Source organism: Populus euphratica, unplaced genomic scaffold, assembly GCF_000495115.2.
Source record: "Populus euphratica unplaced genomic scaffold, PopEup_1.0 scaffold91.1, whole genome shotgun sequence".
In the NCBI taxonomy this organism is placed as follows: domain Eukaryota; kingdom Viridiplantae; phylum Streptophyta; class Magnoliopsida; order Malpighiales; family Salicaceae; genus Populus; species Populus euphratica.
Window position 1 is genome coordinate 505,328 of NW_011499917.1, and position 20,043 is coordinate 525,370.

General features: G+C 33.0%; 1 protein-coding gene across 1 annotated transcript; it reads left to right on the forward strand.

Annotated features, from left to right (window-relative positions):
- Positions 1-4,282: 4,282 nt before the first annotated feature.
- LOC105134762 (F-box protein SKIP22-like) lies at positions 4,283-5,227 on the forward strand. The gene has a single exon (XM_011039302.1). The coding sequence runs from the start codon at positions 4,283-4,285 to the stop codon at positions 5,225-5,227; it is 945 nt and encodes a 314-aa protein (XP_011037604.1).
- The last annotated feature ends 14,816 nt before the right edge of the window (positions 5,228-20,043 follow it).

A 20,043-nucleotide genomic window follows, 5' to 3' on the forward strand; every position in this document is an offset into this window, starting at 1 on the left:
AACATTGTGCTGTGTTCTCCAACTCTATTCCTCTGCTGCTGTGGGACAACATAGAATTTTTTCCCCACAAATATATAATTAATAATTAAATTTAAGGTGCAAATAAATGATCATAATTAATATTTAAATTCAAAAGGAAGTAAAGAGACTCGGAAATCTTATTCGTTTTTTTATTTGTCTAGATTTTTTTCATGTTTTTTTTTTAATTATTATTATTGTTTTGATCATATTAAGAAATATTGCATGTTCATGCACTGTGAGTGTTACATAGTGGGCATTAGGTGCCTTTAGACCATGACAAAATCTGTTTTCTCATCACATTTTGTTTTCTCACCGCATCTTAAGCCTTCCATGTTGTTGGACAAAATCCTTTTTGTTTTTCCTTTGGATCACTCGAAAGGAACTAGAAAGAACCTAAAATCTTTTTGGTTTTTTCCGGTGGTAGCAAGCATGCAAATTAGGACTGCACTTGACACCTCCTGCACTTCTCACCTACTATCCTAATTAATTTTTGTGATATTATTTATGTATATAATAGTGATTTTTTTTGTTTAAAAATATATAAAAATAATATTTTTTTATTTTTAAAAAATTAATTTTATCAATAGTACATTAAAACAATTCAAAAACATTAAAAAAATTTAATTTCTAGCAATTTGTTTTATAAACGTTTATACATAATCTCATAATAATAATAATAATAATTATTGTGATTGTCTTAATAATAATTAAATAAATATTTGGGAATGTGGTGCAAATCATGTTTTTAAAAAATTAAATTTTTTATATATTTTGGGTCGTTTTGATACATTAATATTAAAAATAATTTTTAAAATTAAAAAAATATTATTTTAATATATTTCAACATAATTTTTTAAAAAAATTATAATATTAATAACAAATAATGCTCTCACCAATTAACAAACCAGCAAGAGAAGCAAATAACATTGTCCCTTGAGAAAGAACCAAATATCGCCAACCTCATTTGATGATAAGATATTTTAAAAACTAAAAATTTCATCAGTTGATTTCCCAGCAAGCCGAAAAGTGTAAATAATCAAACAAAATTAAATTGAATTCATGATTGCTTAGTGATTGGCAAAGATTTAATATGCTATATTGTCAATTTAAATCTACTTCCCAGCCATTACTCAAAACGGGGACAGAAAAGTATACAGAGTGAACATAGGCTTGAAGCAAACCTGCTGGCATGGCGAGTGTATTATATTTTCTCTATCCCAACCAAAGCTTGGTTTAACTTTAAAAATTACTTATTTTTTATTTTAAAAAAAAATTGAATCAACAATATTTTGGATTAATCCAAATTAAATTAGATTAACCTGCTGCCACTTAGATAATGACATTATCTATGTTTTATAGAATCCATTTTTAAATTAAATTAAAATTTTATAATAATTAACTAATTTATAATAATTAAATTTAAATGCCAACAAATGATCATAATTAATATTTGAATTTGAAAGGAAGTAAAAAGACTATAAAATCTTATTTTTTTCTTAATTTTAATTATTATTTTGATCATTTTAAGTAATATTATGTACAGTCATTCATGTCATTAATTTGTCGAAAAAACAATGTTAGGGTAAAACATTTTGAGATCAAGTTATTGGTTTAATTAGTAATAATTATATCTAAGTTTATTTAGATTATCAAATAATTTAATATAAAAATATAAAAATATTTAAATAATAATAACAAATCTTGTTAAATTAAAAAAATTTATAAATTTTAGATATAAAATTAAAATAATCTCGTAAAAAAATTTAAAAGACAAAATTAAAATAAATTGATTTAAATAAAAAAAAATAAAACAAAAATCAACCTGCATTTAGTTTTCAAAACTAATAATTACCCGAAATTAATCTCATAACAAACAAACTATGAAAAACAACAAAAATAAAAATAAAAATCAAGCACACTTGGAGGAACCTATGAGGGGAATCATCGGTCACGATCGATGGTGGTCATGAAATGCGAGGTGTGGTTTTCTGAACATTTGTACTTGCATTTTGCTTCTTTGGAATGGTTTACTGCTGTTTGTGGACTTGCCCCTGCTTTGGAATCCTTACAGTTCAAGTTCATACTAAAATGTGTTGGCGGGAAAATTCTCCGGCAACCAGGTGCTGGTCAAATTCTCCAAACTTGGGAAACTGATAAAACAATCAAAGTTTAGGAAGATGCTGCATTGCAGAAGGTAATAAAGGAAGAACTATCAACTAATAATTGATGGAAAGGACCAACTGTCAACCCAGAAATGTTGACTGTTACTGAGAAATTGACTCATTAAAAGGTTTTCGATATGAGCAACGAAGTTACCATGAATGTGAGTTCTAACCCAGAAAAGAAACCATCGCCAGTGACATAAGAGAATCCAATAGTTGCTGGTAACATTTCTCCTGTCAAATGGAAGCCTGTAGCTATTGTAGCAAATGACATCTGCTAGAGGGGGCTTCTGCTGTGAATGTCAGTAATGGAGCGCTGTTGAAAAGAGAACCAGTCACCACGAGGAAGAACAGAGAAAAAAGTCAAACAAGAGTACAGTGGTCAGAGAGGATGTTGTCAGAAATTGTGATAATCCAAGAGCCATAAACTAAGCAAAGTCTGGCACCCAAGAAGTGTGGTTGCTTATGAAGGAGATCCTGTTCTGGTACCTGGTTCGTCTGCAACCAAGTGAAGTAACCTTTGAAAATAAAGGTGAGAGAAGTCGTGCCTTTCACACCTCTATTGGAGCTAATGAAGTTGAGAATCACAATTTCCCAGAGGTAACTGCCTGATTGATGTGCACACTGGTTATCTTTTTCTTCGTTTCTAGTACCCATTTTACTCTGAAAGACAAAAGGGTCCTCTTTTTCTTCGTTTCTGGTACCCATATACGGAGAAACATTACTACGACATAGCTAGCAAGTAGCTGTCCAGTTAGCGTGTTTCGTGTTGTGATAATTTTCATGTAGTAATTTTAAAAAATATTATTTTATAAAAAATATTTTTAATTAAAATTAATTTAATATTTATATAAGTTTGGAGAATATTTCTATTATTTACATGAAGAATAAATTAATTTATTTTTTATGACAAAAGAAGAGAAATAATGAAGAGTTTTACTCTCCACCATCAAGACACAAGAAGAAGGGGAGCAAACATGTGGTTTCACCATAAACTATATAGATCCTATATAAATAATAAATTAAGTTTTAATATTATTAAACATGTTGTTTGTACGGTTTATTTTAAAAGCTAAAACAAACCTGGCATGTAAATAAATACCCTTTAAAAATGACTCATATTTCATGATTTTGTTGTTTATATTTATTTTTATTATCCTATAATGAAATAAAAAAGTTATTTCAAAATAATAAAGTAATTTAACCAAGCTGGTTTCTTGATCTAGAGTGTTTATTTGATGGGTGAATCGCCTTGATCCGGATCATTATCCTAACATTTGAAAACAAAAATGAGTCCTTTTTATTCGATCTGTCTTGGCGGTGAATTACACGCAACCTATCTAGTTTGACCTCCACGCGAGCATCAACTCAAAGAATGTTGCTTAACTCTCACCAGTAAAATCTGTACTGAGTTGGCAAATTCAGCAGTTCATTAGGATTTCTTCTCCATATCACTATCACTACTTAGCATTGATTAGGATTCTATTATGTTTATATATTAATTAAAAAATCTGTTTTAAAAAAATTATCTCACTTTTATTTTCAATTATGTTTATATAGTTAAATTTTATTTTGAATAGATTTTTAAAATAATAGGGAGAATAGATGAGAATATAAAATAATTCTACTTTAATTTGTCTTAAAAAATACATAAATTAAAATCATAAAAAAATATCAATTAATATGGGACTAAGGAATTAATAATCATCGGCCGATAAATAATTAGATACTTGAGTGGATTGGCATGGGAAGTTGCCAGTCAAATTCTCTATTAATTTCTACGGTAAATTCTTCTGGATACGCTAACGTGCTGAGTTGGCAAATTCAGCAGTTGATTAGGACTCTAGTGCCCCTTCTCTGTATCACTATCACTACTCAGCATTGATTGGGACTGTCTCTCTCTCAATACATACATACATATATATATATATATATGTGTGTGTGCGTGTGCGTGCAGCTTCTCTTATCCCTATATATCACCATAGGAACTTCAAGCTTCCTGCAGATTTTGGAGTTCCTTTCTTCGTTTTTTTTCGTTGTTCTCCAGATTAATTTGTCTGCCAAAACCTACAGAAAGTCTTATCCTGAATTTCAAAGACATGCCTAAAGAACAAGGAACCCTGGCTCAAGTTTTGTCCGTCCAAGAACAGGTGATTGGTCGAGAAGAACCTGAAACTTCTCATCAGGAGTTACCCCTCAACTTCCCAAATCAACAAACGACAAGCCGCCACGAGTCTTCTGTATCTGCTGGGTTCGAGAGTGTAGCAGAACCCTCTAGCAGTGAAACAACTACTGAGAAGGATGAGGATTGTAGTTTCTCTAATCATAATGCGGCTATTGCTACTCATGCCATCTTATTGGAATTTGGTTTTATTGGGTTCGATTTGAAATCTGGGATGAAAGTTGATCAGTTTCGTCCTCCAACAGACCTGTCTTCAAACGCATTCACGATGTGGTACACTCTTCCAGGGCTCTTGCTTCCTGAAAACGTCGTTGCTGAATCGATTTATGTGAAGGTACAGTGTTCAGAAGATATCGTCAATGTATGTGGTTCTTTGACCAAAGGTGGCTCGGATATACACAGGGTGTGTTTGAATGGAAAGGCGTTTGGACGCGCTATAAATTTGTTGCGAGCAAATTGTGAAAGGAACTCTTTGATGAATGACAATGATAAGAATGAAGTTCGACAGCTAGAGAAATTTCTGAAGGATGGACTAGCTTTGCCACTGTTAATAGATCTTTGTGAGAAGACCGGTATGGCTCTTCCACCATGCTTCGACCGCCTCCCAAGAGAGTTGAAGTTAAAGATCATGGGGTTGCTTTCCCTCGTAGATGTTGGTAGAATGGAATGTGTTTGCTCGGAGCTGCGGTTTTTGTCCAGGGCCACTCGTTTAATTTGCCAGAGATTCCAGCAGGATATGATCCCACCACCAGAAAAATACGAAGACCGGAGAGCCAAAATTCAGCTGTACATGAGAATAATAGAAGTGAGGAGCATGAAGAAGAAGGCGATGCCAAACATATCCATGGAACAAGAAAAATAGAACATTGTGCTGTACTGTTCTCCAACTCTATTCTTTTGCTGCTGGGCGACAACATATAATTTTTTCCCCTCGAAGTGTTTAGTGTGTGTTTGTGAAGCCGTCCCGCTTTAACAAATTTATAATAATTAAATTTAAGGGGCAAATAAATGATCATAATTAGTACTTGAATTCGAAACTTCTTTTTGAGACTCTGCAATCTTATTATTATTTTTTGTCATTTTTTTTTTCATTATTGTTTTGACTATTTTAAGAAATATTACGTCATTTGTGAAACATATTGCATAGTTCCTTTATGGAGACCATGAGAAAATCTGTTTTCTCATCATATTTATATTTTCTCAACTTTTATTTTAGTCTTGATTAATTTTTTTAGCAATATAAATTTTTTTAAAAATCTTAATAATACTTTTTTTTATTAAAAGAAACACATTAATATCAATTTTAACCTTCATTGCTCGTGAAACATGCCACACCCACACCAATTATTTTATCTCCCCTCCTTTATTTTTCAATGATTTTTTTTTTAATTTTATAAATTTAAAAACTAAAATATGAATAAAATAAAGTTTTGAATCAAAACATAAAATTCTCAAATTAAAAGGATCAAAGATGAAAATAAATTATTTCTATAGGTCAAAAACTTTTAAAAGGGATGGTTTGAGCACTTAAAATTTTCTTGTAATGTTCATAAACATACAAGCATGTATTTAACATAATTGAAAAGTTTGCACACTCAAATAGAAGAAATTGAAAATCTGGGTCACCAAAAATATAATTAACTCAATTATTCACAATAGATAAGACTATACAATGAGATGAAAACCTCAATTATTCACAAGTTGTGGCTGTGGTTCATAATCAATCTCTATGAGGTAAATAAAAACCCTTTTCTTATGCATTATTTGTTTTCTAGTTACATTTCAATTTCAGCTTTCAATTGACCAATTTTTAATCAATTATTGCTACAAATCAAGCGATATTATTAGATCTATTCATTGGTCCAAAATTGTCTGCTCTCAATATTAAATTGCTCAATAATAAATGCTGCTGGTGCTGGTAGCCGGCCACACCGGCTCTGCTCTACGATCCCCTTTATTGGAGGAAGCTTTAATAACCTGTTTGCTGCAAATTGAGTTTGAGTCTCACATGATGCACTTCAAACAAACAAGGTCAAATTTAAATTTTGATATAAAATGTGCAGTTATTTAATTTTACAATAATAGTTATAATTCTTAATCCGACTATTGGATCGAGCTGAAATATTACGTGGAGTCTCTTGACATCTTTTCTTACCTTGGGTTAAAATTTCAGGTCAATCAGAGTTTGAGAAGGCATCTCAATACGGATCAACAACGGCTGTATGAATTTTGTTATTTACTTCTTTTTGACTTGTGGACTTCCTTTTTGGCTAAGATTCTTTTCCCAAAAGGACGTGGCAGCTTATTTTGGAAATATACTAATTTTATAAGGATGTTTAATGGGCTACAACATAGTTTTTAAGTGTGGCAATGATTCATAATTATTTCAGAATCCTTTTCTTACAAGGATTCCTTATTCATCCCAGCTACAAAAGGAAAGAAGACTTTAGAATACATTCTACCTTCAAATCAGATTTCCTAGTCTATTTGGGACTTCTTAATGGTGACAAATTTGATTCTAGCATATTTAGGATGGTAATTTTTAGATTTTTATTATTTTTATTATTTTCTTCTTAGTCTTTGGGTTATTATTACTTATTTGGGTCAATTGTAAGTGGGCTACATATATATTCACCCAAGAGGGGTCTATTAGGGTTTTTTTTAAGTCTAGAATCACTTATCCACCCAAGAGGGGTCCATTAGGGTTTTTTTTAAGTCTAGAATCACTATAAATAGAGGCATAACCAAACATGTAAGAGAAGACTATTCAGATTAATAAAACTTCTTTGCTGCACTTATTGTGTGTTGGTGGGATAATCTCCCTTCCTTGGTTCTCTAAAGAACTGAAAACGACTTATCGAAGAACAACTATCTTCATGGATCTTATACTTCTCATTCGCGAATCAATATTTATTGGGTGGGGGTTTTCCGTTTCCAATAGTGTTGGTGCCTAGGTACAAGTTATCTTTGTGTCACACTCCTATCAAACCTGATTTACTTGGCTTTCCGGGAATTAGTGTCTTTGCGTGTGGGTTGCGTGACCATGACATTACGAGGTTTGCATCATCACAGGTTTCTGTTTCCAAATCTAATGTTCAAGAGTCCTCTTGGAACGCACGAGGATGTTATTGCACACAAGGGTTAAGAAGAGTAAAAGAGAGGCATCCAACTATCCTAGTTGCCTAGTGCGAAACGCTTCCTACCTTTGTATATATATTCAATTTCTGGATCACTGATATTGAAGTAATTTGTATGCTCATTGTGTTCACGTGTAAGGTTAAACAAATATGTTAAGTTTTACAGGCTCTTGAAAAGGAAGCGTGGTCTTCAAGTTCACTATTTAATTCCTTCACTGTTGCTAAACGCATCAGCTTCTTCACTTTACAAGTGTACATAAGCACGGTGCATATTTGCCAAGACTTCTTAGTCAAGCACAGATGGAGAAGTGATGGAAGGATAAAATGCAAGAGGAATTAACTTGTAATTTCTGAACTTCATGTTCATTCACCATTATTGGTTTTCTTTACAATTTTTAGCCTAGGTTGACCAAAATACTGCCTAACAGTACTATTTGTTGATATATACTTGTTACCATTTTAGTTTATCTCACTTCATTAATTTCATTTCATGTCTAGAATTAAAATACAAAAAACTAAAAAACTTAAGCATGACATGAAAAGAAAAGCTTACTTAAATGATACATGGTGAACTGGCTTCATTCCAATGCCATAAATATCTCAATCCATTCATCATTCAATGCCGCATAAAACTTATATAACCTTCTTCTTATACAATCCAGTTTCCTGAACCAACGTTGATATTTTGGAATTTGCTTGGCTTATTGAGTCAATTACATCTATGTTTAGTAAATTAAATATTTGTTATACCGATTCATTTGATAGCTTTGTCAAACACTAAGGAAAAGTAAAACACCAACTTTGCATATCACAATATGTAATGGGAATAACATCTTGTCTTTGATGAGTTTGAAATTTTTTTTAAGATAGCCATCGACTAAAGTGGCTATTATTAGATCCCCTTTATCACATTCAACAAAAGCTATTATCTTAAGAGTCCTTTTCTAACTTCATTGATTCATTTGCATTGGGGACTATCTAGTAAAATGCAGCTAGGTGATTCACCACATATTCACTCACAACAAATTGGTCTGCTTTTTGTTTGAATTTCAAGATGACCTTAAGATTCAACTTATCATCCAATGTGAACAAATGAAAATATGGCTCTGCTAGCTTAAAACCATAATCCAGGGCAACAATCAAAATAGCCAAGACAATCATATGTAACTTTATTAGTTTTATATCTAAAATTGAAACACCAAAAAAATGAATAACATAAGCATGCTCTGAAAATAAAAGCTTACTCAAATGATACTTGACGGGCTGAGATCATCCCAATACCTCATATATCCCAATTACATTCATCATTTCATGCAGCATGAAACTTATCAAGCCTTCTTTTTAGACAATCCAGTTTCCTGAACCAACGTCGATAATTTGGGATCCACCTAGCTTATTAAGTCAATTCCATCTATATTTAGTAAATCAAATATTTATTTTAACAATTTATCTAGTAGCTCTGTCAAACACCAAGGGAAAGTAAATCACCAATTTTGCATATCCTAATATGCAATGAGAATAACAACTTGTTTCTAACAAGTTTGAAAAAGTCTTCAAAGGTGTCACTAACCAATGTGCCCATCTCTGGATCCCCTTCACCACATTCAACAAAAGCTAGCATCTTAAAATTCATTTCTAACTTCATTAATTCATTTGCATTGAGGACTATCTTGTAAAATGTAGGTGGGTGATTGAGCACATATGCTACAACAACAAATTGGCCTGCTTCTATTTTGAATTTTAAGATGAGCCCAAGATTTAACTTGTCATCCAACGCAAACAGCTGAAAATAGAGCTCCTCCTCCTTAAATCTGAAATCCAAGGGGACGATCAAAACAACCAAGACAACCATATGTTTCACTTTATAAATTCCATGTCTAGAATTGAAACATAAAAAAATAAATAACCTAAGCATGCCCTGAAGAAAAACTTTTACTCAAATGATACGTGGCGAACTGGCCTCATCCCAATGCCTCACATATCCCAATTCCATTCATCATTCCATGCCACACGAAACTCATCAAGCCTTGTTCCTATACAATCCAGTTTCATGAACCAATGTCGATAATTTGGGATCCGCCTAGCTTATTGACTCAATTCCATCTATGTTTAATAAATCAAATATGTGTTCTAGCAATTCATTTGGTAGCTCTATTAAATACCAAGGGAAAGTAAACCACCAACTTTACATATCCCAATATGCAATGGGAATAATAACTTGTCTTTGATGAGTTTGAAAAAATCTTTAAGGTAGTCACTGACCAAAGTGGTCATCGCTGGATCTCTTTCACCATATTCAACAAAAGCTAGCATCTTAAGATTCCTTTCTAACTTCATTGATTTATTTGTATTAAAGGCTATCTTGTAAAATGCAGTTGGGTGATTGAGCACATATTCGGCTATAAAAAATTAGCCTGCTTCTTTGTTGAATTTCAAGATGAGCACAAGATTCAACTTGTGAGCCATCATAAAAAATTGAAAATTTAGCCCCTCCTCCTTAAAACTATAATCTATGGCAACGACAAAAATAGCTAAGAAAACCATATATTTCACATCATTAATTCCATGTCTAGAATTGAAACACCAAAAAATGAATAACATAAGCATGCCCTGAAAGGAAAAGCTTACACAAATGATATTTGACGAGCTAGCATCATCTCAATGCCTCATATATCCTAATTCCACACATCATTTCATGCCATATGAAACTCATTAAGCCTTCTTCTTAGACAATCCAGTTTCCTGAACTAATATCGATAATTTGGGATCCGTCTAGCTTGTTGAGTCATTCCATCTATGTTTAGTAAATCAAATATTTGTTCTAGCAATTCATCTCGTTGCTCTATCAAATACCAAGGGAAAGTAAACCACCAACTTTACATATCCAAATATGTAATGGGAATAACAACTTGTATTTGATAAGTTTGAAAAAATCTTTAAGGTAGTCACCGACCAAAGTGGTCATTATTGGATCTCTTTCACCATATTCAACAAAAGTTAGCATATTAAGATTCCTTTCTAACTTCATTGATTTATTTATATTAAGGACTATCTTGTAAAATGCAGTTGGGTGATTGAGCACATATCCGGCCACAATAAATTAGCCTACTTCTTCATTGAATTTCAAGATGAGCACAAGATTCAACTTGTGAGCCATCACAAAAAACTGAAAATTTGGCCCCTCCTCCTTAAAACTGTAATCTATGGCAATGATAAAAATAGCCAAGAAAGCCATATGTTTCACTTCATTAATTCCATGTCTAGAATTGAAACGCCAAAAAATGAATAGCATAAGCATGCCCTGAAAGGAAAATCTTACACAAAAGATATTTGACGAGCTAGCATCATCTCAATGCCTCACATATCCCAATTCTATAAGTCATTTCATGCCACATGAAACTCATTAAGCCTTCTTTTTAGACAATCCAGTTTCCTAAACCAATATCGATAATTTGGGATCCGTCTAGCTTATTGAGTCATTTCATCTATGTTTAGTAAATTAAATATTTGTTCTAGCAATTCATCTGGTAGCTTTGTCAAATACCAAAGGAAAGGAAACCACTAACTTTGCATATCCCAATATGCAATAGGAATAACAACTTGTCTCTGATAAGTTTGAAAAAGTCTTTAAGGTTGTCACCGACCAATATGCCCATCTCTGGATCCCCTTCACCACAGTTAACTAAAGCTAGCATTTTAAAATTGCTTTCTAACTATATTGATTCATTTGTATTGAAGATTACCTAGTAAAACAGGTGGGTGATTGAGCACATATCCAGCCACGACAAATTGACTTGCTTTTACTTTGAATTTCAAGATGAGCCTAAGATTCAACTTGTCATCCAACGTAAATAGATGAAAATATGGCTCTTCCTCCTCAAATTCGTAATCCAGGGGGATGATCAAAATAGCCAAGACAACCATATATTTCACTTTATTAATTCCATATCTAGAATTGAAACTTAAAAAAATAAATAACCTAAGCATGCCCTGAAAAGAAAAGCTTACTTAAATGATACATAGCGAGTTGCCCTTATCACAATGCCTCACATATCCCAATTCCATTCATCATTCCATGCTGCATGAAACTCATCAAGCCTTGTTCTTATACAATCCAGTAAACCAACATCGATAATTTAGGATTCGTCTGGCTTATTAAGTCAATTCCATCTATGTTTAGTAAATCCAATATATGTTCTAGCAATTCTTCTAGTAGCTCTGTTAAACACCAAGAGAAAGTAAACCACCAACTTTGCATATCCTAAAATGCGATGGGAATAACAATTTATTTTTGATGAGTTTGAAAAAAATCTTTAAGGTAATCACCAATCAAAGTGGCCATTGTTAGATCCCTTTCACCACACTCAATAAAAGCTAACATCTTAAGATTTCTTTCTAACTTCATTAATTCATTTGTATTAAGAACTATCTTGTAAAATGCAACTGAGTGATTCAGCACATATCTAGCCACAACTCGTTGGCCTGCTTCTTCGTTGAATTTCATGACAAGCCTAAGATTCAACTTGTGAGCTATCATAAAGAATTAAAAATATAGCCCCTTCTCCTTAAAACAATAATCCAAAGTGATGATAAAAATATCCTAGACAACCATATATTTCACTTCATTAATTATATATCTAGAATTGAAACATAAAAAAATCAATAACCTAAACATGTCCTGAAAATAAAAGCTTACTCAAATGATACATTGCGAGCTAACCTTATCCCAATGCCTCAAATATCCTAATTCCATTCGTCATTCCATGTCATATGAAACTCATCAAGCCTTCTTCTTAGACATTAATTCCATTCGTCATTCCATGTCACATGAAACTCATCAAGCCTTCTTCTTAGACAATCTAGTTTCCTAAACCAATATCAATAATTTAGGATCCGCATGGCTTATTAAGTCAATTCCATTTATGTTTAGTAAATCAAATATTTGTTCTAGCAATTCATGTGGTAACTCTATCAAACACCAAGGGAAAGTAAACCACCAACTTTACATATTCCAATATGCAATGGGAATTACAACATGTCTCTGACGAGTTTGAAAACATCTTCAAGGTTATCACTGACCAATGTGCCCATTTTTGGATCCCCTCAACCACATTTAACAAAAGTTAGCCTCTTAAATTTCCTTTCAAACTTCACTAATTCATTAGCATTTAGGACTATCTTGTAAAATGCAGCTGGGTGATTGAACACATATCTAGCAACAATAAATTAGCCTGCTTCTTTTTTGAATTTCAAGACGAGCCTAATATTCAACTTTTCATCCAACATAAACAGCTAAAAATATAGTTCCTCCTCCTTAAAATCGTAATCCAGGAAGACAATGAAAATAGCCAAGACGACCATATATTTCACTTCATTAATTCCATGTCTAGAATTAAAACATAAAAAAATGAAAAACTTAAGCATGCCCTGAAAAGAAAAGCTTACTCAAATGATACATGACAAGCTTGCCTCATCCTAATGCGTCACATATCCCAATTCCATTCATCATTCCATCCCATATGAAATTCATCAAGCCTTGTTCTTATACAATCTAGTTTCATGAACTAACATCGATAATTTAGAATTCGTCTGGCTTATTGAGTCAATTCCATCTATGTTTAGTATATCAAAAATCTATTCTAACAATTCATCTAGTAGCTCTGTCAAACACCAAGGGAAAGTAAACCACCAACTTTTCATATTCCAATATGCAATGCACATAAGAACTTGTCTCTAACGAGTTTGAAAAAATCTTCAAAGTAGTCACCGGCCAAAGTGGTAATTCTTGGATCCCCTTCATCAATAGCAAGCATCTTAAGAGTCCTTTCTAATTTCATTGATTCATTTGCATTGGGGACAATCTTGCAACATGCCCCTGGGTAATTGAGCACATATCTAGCCACAACAAATTAGCTTGCTGTTTTGTCGAATTTCAAGACGAGGCAAAGATTAAACTTGTCATCCAATGTAAACAGCTACAAATATGGCTCCTCCTTTTTAAAACTATAATCCAAGGGGACGATTAAAATAGCCAAGACAACATTATGTCACTTCATTAATTCCATGTCTAGAATTGAAACCCCAAAAAATGAATAACATAAGCATGCCCTGAAAAGAAAAGCTTACTCAAATGATACTTGGCGAGCTGGCCTCTTGTCAATGCCTCACATAGCCCAATTTCATTCGTCATTCCATGTCGTATGAAACTCATGAAGCCTTCTTCTTAGACAACCTAGTTTCCTGAACCAATGTTGATAATTTAGGATTCGTTTGGCTTAATGAGATGATTCCATCTATAATTAGTAAATCAAATATGTGTTTTACCAATTCATCTGGTAGCTCTATCAAACACTAAGGGAAATCAAACCACCAACTTTGCATATTCCAATATGTAATAGGAATAACAACTTGTCTCTAACAAGTTTAAAAAAGTCTTCAAGGCTGTTACCGACCAATATGACCATCTCTGGATCCCCTTTATCAAATTCAACAAAAGTTAGCTTCTTAAGGATCCCCTTCATCAAATTCAACAAAAGTTAGCTTCTTAAGATTCCTTTATAACTTCATTGATTCAACTTGTCAGCCAACATAAACAGCTGAAATATGGCTCCTCCTACTTGGAACACTAATCAAAGCGATGATCAAAATAGACTAAACAACCATATGTTTCACTTCAATAATTCCACGTCTTGAATTGAAACACCAAAAAATAAATAACCTAAGCATGCCCTCAAATGAAAAGCTTACTTAAAAGATACATGAAGAGCTTTCCCCATCCCAATGCCTTACATATTCCAATTTGATTCGTAACTCCATGCTGCATAAAAGTCATCAAGCCTTCTTCTTAGACAATCAATTTTCTTGAACCAACATCGATAATTTAGAATTTGTTTGGCTTATTGTGTAAATTCCATTTATGTTTAGTAAAGTAAATATCTGTTTTACCAATTCATCTGGTAGCTCAATCAAACACCAAGCGAATGTAAACCACCAATGTTACCTATTCTAATATGTAATGGGAATAAAAACTTGTCTCTGACAAGTTTGAAAAACTCTTCAAGGTTGTCACCGACCAATGTGACCATTTATGGATCCCTTTCACCACATTCAACAAAAGCCAGCATCTTAATATTTCTTTTCTAACTTTATTGATTCATTTACATTGAGAACTGTCTTATAAAATGCAGGTGGGTGATTGAGCACATATCCATCTACAACAAAGTGGCCTCTTTTTTCTTTGAATTTCACAATAAGCCCAAGATTTAACTTGTCAACCAACATAAACAACCAAAAATGTGGCTCCTCTTGTTTAAAACCATAATTCAAAACATGATCAAAATAGCCAGGACAACATATATCACTTCATTAATTCCATGTCTAGAATTGACACACCAAACAATGAATAACCTAAACATGCCCTGAAAAGAAAAGCTTACTCAAATTATTCTTGGCGAGCTGGCCTCATGCCAATGCCTCACATATCCGAATTCCATTCCTCATTCCATGCCATATGAAACTCATCAAGCCTTCTTCTTAAACAATATAGTTTCCTAAACTAACATTGATAATTTCGGATTCGTCTAGCTTATTGACTCAAGTCCATCTATGTTAAGTAACTCAAATATATGTTCTAACAATTCATGTGGTAGCTCTGTCAAATACTAAGAGGAAGTAAACCACTAATTTTTTATATCTCAATAACGGGAACAATAACTTGTCTCTAACGAGTTTGAAAAAGTCTTCAAGGTTGTCATCGACTAATATGACTAATATGGATCCCCTTCACCACATTCAACAAAAGCTAGTATCTTAAGATTTTTTTCTAACTTTATTGATTTATTTGTATTGAGGACTATCTTGTAAAATACAGTAGGGTGATTAAGCACATATCCAGCCACAACAAATTGACCTCCTTCTTCAAAGTTGTCACCGACCAATATGACTATCTTTGGATCCCCTTCACCACATTCAAAAAAAGCCAGCATCTTAATATTTCTTTTCTAACTTTATTGATTCATTTACATTAAGAACTATCCTATAAAATGGAGGTGGGTGATTAAGCATATATCCATCTATAGTAAATTGGCCTTCTTATTTTTTGAATTTCAAGACGAGCTCAAGATTCAACTTGTCAGCCAACATAAACAACTAAAAATATGGCTCCTCCTAATTAATACCGTAATTCAGAGTGATGATCAAAATAGCCAGGACAACATATGTTATTTTATTAATTTCATGTCCAGAATTGAAACATCAAACAATGAAAAACCTAAACATGCCCTGAAAAGAAAAGCTTACTTAAATGATTCTTAGCAAGTTGGCCTCATGCTAATGCGTTACATATCTCAAGTCCATTCCTCATTCCATGCCACATGAAACTCATCAGGCCTTCTTCTTAGACAATCTGGTTTCCTGAACTAACATCGATAATTTAAGATCCGCCAGTCTTATTGAGTCAATTCTATCTATGTTTAATAAATCAAATATATGTTCTAGCAATTTACGTGGTAGCTCTGTTAAACATTAAGGGAAAGTAAACCACCAACTTGGCATATTTCAATATGCAATGGGAATAACAACTCGTCTCTAACAAGTTTGAAAAAGTCTTCAAGGCTGTCACCAACTAATGTGACTAATGTGGATCCTTTTCACCACATTCAACAAAAGCTAGCATCTTAAGATTTTTTTCTAACTTTATTGATTCATTTGTATTGAGGACTATCTTGTAAAATGCAACTAGGTAATTGAGCACATATCCAGCCATAACAAATTGGCCTCCTTCTTCATCGAATTTTTAGACGAGCCCAAGATTCAACTTTTTAGCTACTGTAAACACCTAAAAATGTGGTTGCTCCTGCTTAAAACCATAATTCATAACGATTATCAAAATAGCTAGGATAATATATGTCATTTCATTAATTCCATGTCTAGAATTGGAGCACCAGACAATGAATAACATAAACATGCTCTAAAAAAAAAAAGCTTACTTAAATGATACTTGGCGAGCTGGCCTCCTGACAATGCCTCACATATCCCAATTTTATTCGTCATTCTATGCCACATGAAACTCATCAAGCCTTCTTATTAGACAGTCTGGTTTCCTAAACCAACGTCAATAATTTAGGATCCGTCTGGCTTATTGAATCAATTCCTTCTATGTTTAGTAAATCAAATATGTGTTCTAGCATTTCACTTGGTACCTTTATCAAACACCAAGGAAAAGTAAACCACCAGCTTTGCATATCCCAATATACAATGGGAATAACAACACGTCTCTAACAAGTTTGAAGAAGTCTTCAAAGTTGTCACCGATAAATGTGTCCATTTTTTGATCCCCTTCACCATATTCAACAAAAGCTAACATCTTAAGAGTCATTTCTAACTTCATTGACTCATTTGTATTGGGGACTATCTTGAAAAATACAGCTAAATGATGAAGCACATATCCAGCCACATCAAATTGACTTGCTTCTTATTTGAATTTCAAGACGAGCCTAAGATTCAACTTGTCAGCTAACGTAAATACCTAAAACTATAGCTCCTCCTACTTAAAACTGTAATCCAGGGCGACGATCAAAAGAGCCAAGACAATCATATGTCACTTAATTAATTCCATGTCTAAAATTGAAACACTAAAAAATGAATAACTTAAGCATGCCCTAAAAACAAAAGCTTACTCAAATGATATATGGCGAGCTGGCCTCATGCCAATGCCTTACATATCCCAATTCTATTCGTCATTCCATGCCACATGAAACTCATCAGACCTTCTTATTACACAGTCCGGTTTCCTGAACCAACATCGATAATTTAGAATCCATTTGGCTTATTGAGTCAATTCCTTCTATGTTTAGTAAATCAAATATATGCTCTAGCATTTCATTTGGTACCTTTATCAAACACTAAAGGAAAGTAAACCACCAACTTTGCATATCCCAATATGCAATGGGAATAACAACATGGCTCTAACAAGTTTGAAAAAGTCTTCAAAGCTGTCACCGATAAATGTGACCATCTTTGGATCCCCTTCACCACATTTAACAAAAGCTGCATCTTAAGAGTCATTTATAACTTCATTGATTCATTTGTATTAGGGACTATCTTGTAAAATGCAACTGGGTGATTAAGCATATATCCAGCCACAACAAATTGGCCTACTTTTTGTTTGGATTTCAAGAAGAGCCTAAGATTAAACTTGTAATCCAACAACAATAGCTGAAAGTATGACTCCTCTTGCTTAAAATTGTAATCTAAGGCGATGATAAAAATATCCAAGACAATCATATGTCATGTCATTAATTCCATGTATAGAATTGAAACACCAAAAAATGAATAACCTAGGCATGCCCTGAAAAGAAAAGCGTATGCAAATAATACTTGGCGAGCTGGCCTCATGCCAATGCCTTACATATCCCTATTTCATTCGTCATTTTATGCCGTATGAAACTCATAAAGCCTTCTTCCTAGACAATCCATTTTCCTAAACCAACATTGATAATTTAGGATCTGTCTAGCTTATTGAGATAATTTCATCTATGTTTAGTAAATCAAATATGTGTTTTACCAATTTATCTAGTAGCTCTCTCAAACACCAAGAGAAAGCAAACCATCAACTTTGCATATTCCAATATGTAATGGGAATAACAACTTGTCTCTAACGAGTTTGAAAAAGTCTTTAAGGCTGTCACCGACCAATATGACCATCTCCGGATCCCCTTCACCACATTCAATAAAAGCTAACACCTTAAGATTCTTTTCTAACTACATTGATTCATTTGTATTGAGGACTATCTTGTAAAATATAATGGGTAATTAAGCATATATCCAGCTATAACAAATTGGCCTCCTTTTTCGTTGAATTTTAAAAAGAGCCCAAGATTCAACTTGTCAGTCAACGTAAACACCTAAAAATATAGCTCTTCCAGCTTCAAACACTAATCTAAGAATAGTCAAGACAACCAAATGTTTCACTTCATTAATTCCATGTTTTGAAATAAAACACCAAAAAATGAATAACCTAAACATGCCCTAAAATGAAAAGCTTACTCGAATGATACATGGCGAGCTGGCATCATCCCAATGCCTTAAATATCTCAATTCCATCTGTCATTTCATGTCGCATGAAACTCATCAAGCCTTCTTCTTATACAATCTAGTTTCAACAACTAATGTCAACAATTTAAGATTCGTCTGGCTTATTGAATCAATTCCATCTATGTTTAGTCAATTAAATATATGTTTTATCAATTCATATGGTAGCTTTGTCAAACATCAAAGAAAAGTAAACCACCAACTTTGCATATTTCAATATGCAATGGGAATAACAACTTGTCTTTGACGAGTTTGAAAAAAATCTTCAAAGTAGTCACAGACCAATTTGGCCATCTTTAGATCCCCATTACCATATTCAACAAAAGCTAACATTTTAAGATTCCTTTCTAACTCCATTGATTCATTTACATTAAGGACTATCTTGTAAAATGCAACTGGGTGATTGAGCGTTTATCCACCAACAACAAATTGGCCTCCTTCTTCATTGAATTTTGAAGACAAGCCCAATACTCAACTTATGAGCAAACGTAAACAACTGAAAATATAGCTCCTCCTGCTTAAAACCGTAATCCAGGGTGACGATGAAAATAGGCAAGAAAACCATATGTTTAGTTTATTAATTCCACATCTTTCATTAAAACATAAAAAAATAAACAACCTAAGCATACTCAGAAATGAAAAGCTTACTCAAATGATATATGGCAAGTTTGCATCATCCCAGTGCCTCAAATATCTCAATTCCATCTATCATTCCATGTCACATGAAACTCATCAAGCCTTTTTCTTATATTTATCTGGCTTATTAAGTCAATTCCATTTATGTTTAGTAAATCAATTATCTGTTCTAGCAATTCATGTGCTAGCTCTGTTAAGTACCAAAGAAAAGTAAACCACTAACTTTACAAATTTCAATATATAATAGGAATAACAACTTGTCTCTAACGAGTTTGAAAAAATATTCAAAGTAGTCATTAACCAATGTGGCCATCTCTGGATGCCCTTCACCATATTCAACAAAAGCTAGTATCTTAAGTGCCTTTTCTAACTTAATTGATTCATTTATATTGAAGACTATTTTGTAAAATGCAGCTAGGTTATTGAGCATATATCTAGCCACAACAAATTAGCCTACTTGTTGTTTGAATTTCAAGATGAGTTAAAGATTCAACTTGTTAGCCAACGTAAACAACTGAAAATATAGCTCCTCTTACTTAAAACCATAATCCAGGGCAACAATAAAAATAGCCAAGACAACCATAGGTTTCACTTTATTAATTTCACGACTCGAATTGAAACATAAAAAAATAAATAACCTAAGCATGCCCTGAAAAGAAAAGCTTACTCAAATGGTACATGGCGAGCTGGCACTAACCTAATGCTTGAAATATCTCAATTCCATTCATCATTCCTTATTATATGAAACTCATCAAGCCTTCTTCTTATACAGTCCAGTTTATTGAACCAATATCGATAATTTAGGATTCGCTTG

Coding starts and splice junctions, on each gene's coding strand:
- LOC105134762 (XM_011039302.1), top strand. CDS start 4,283: ATGCCTAAAGAACAAGGAACCCTGGCTCAAGTTTTGTCCGTCCAAGAA.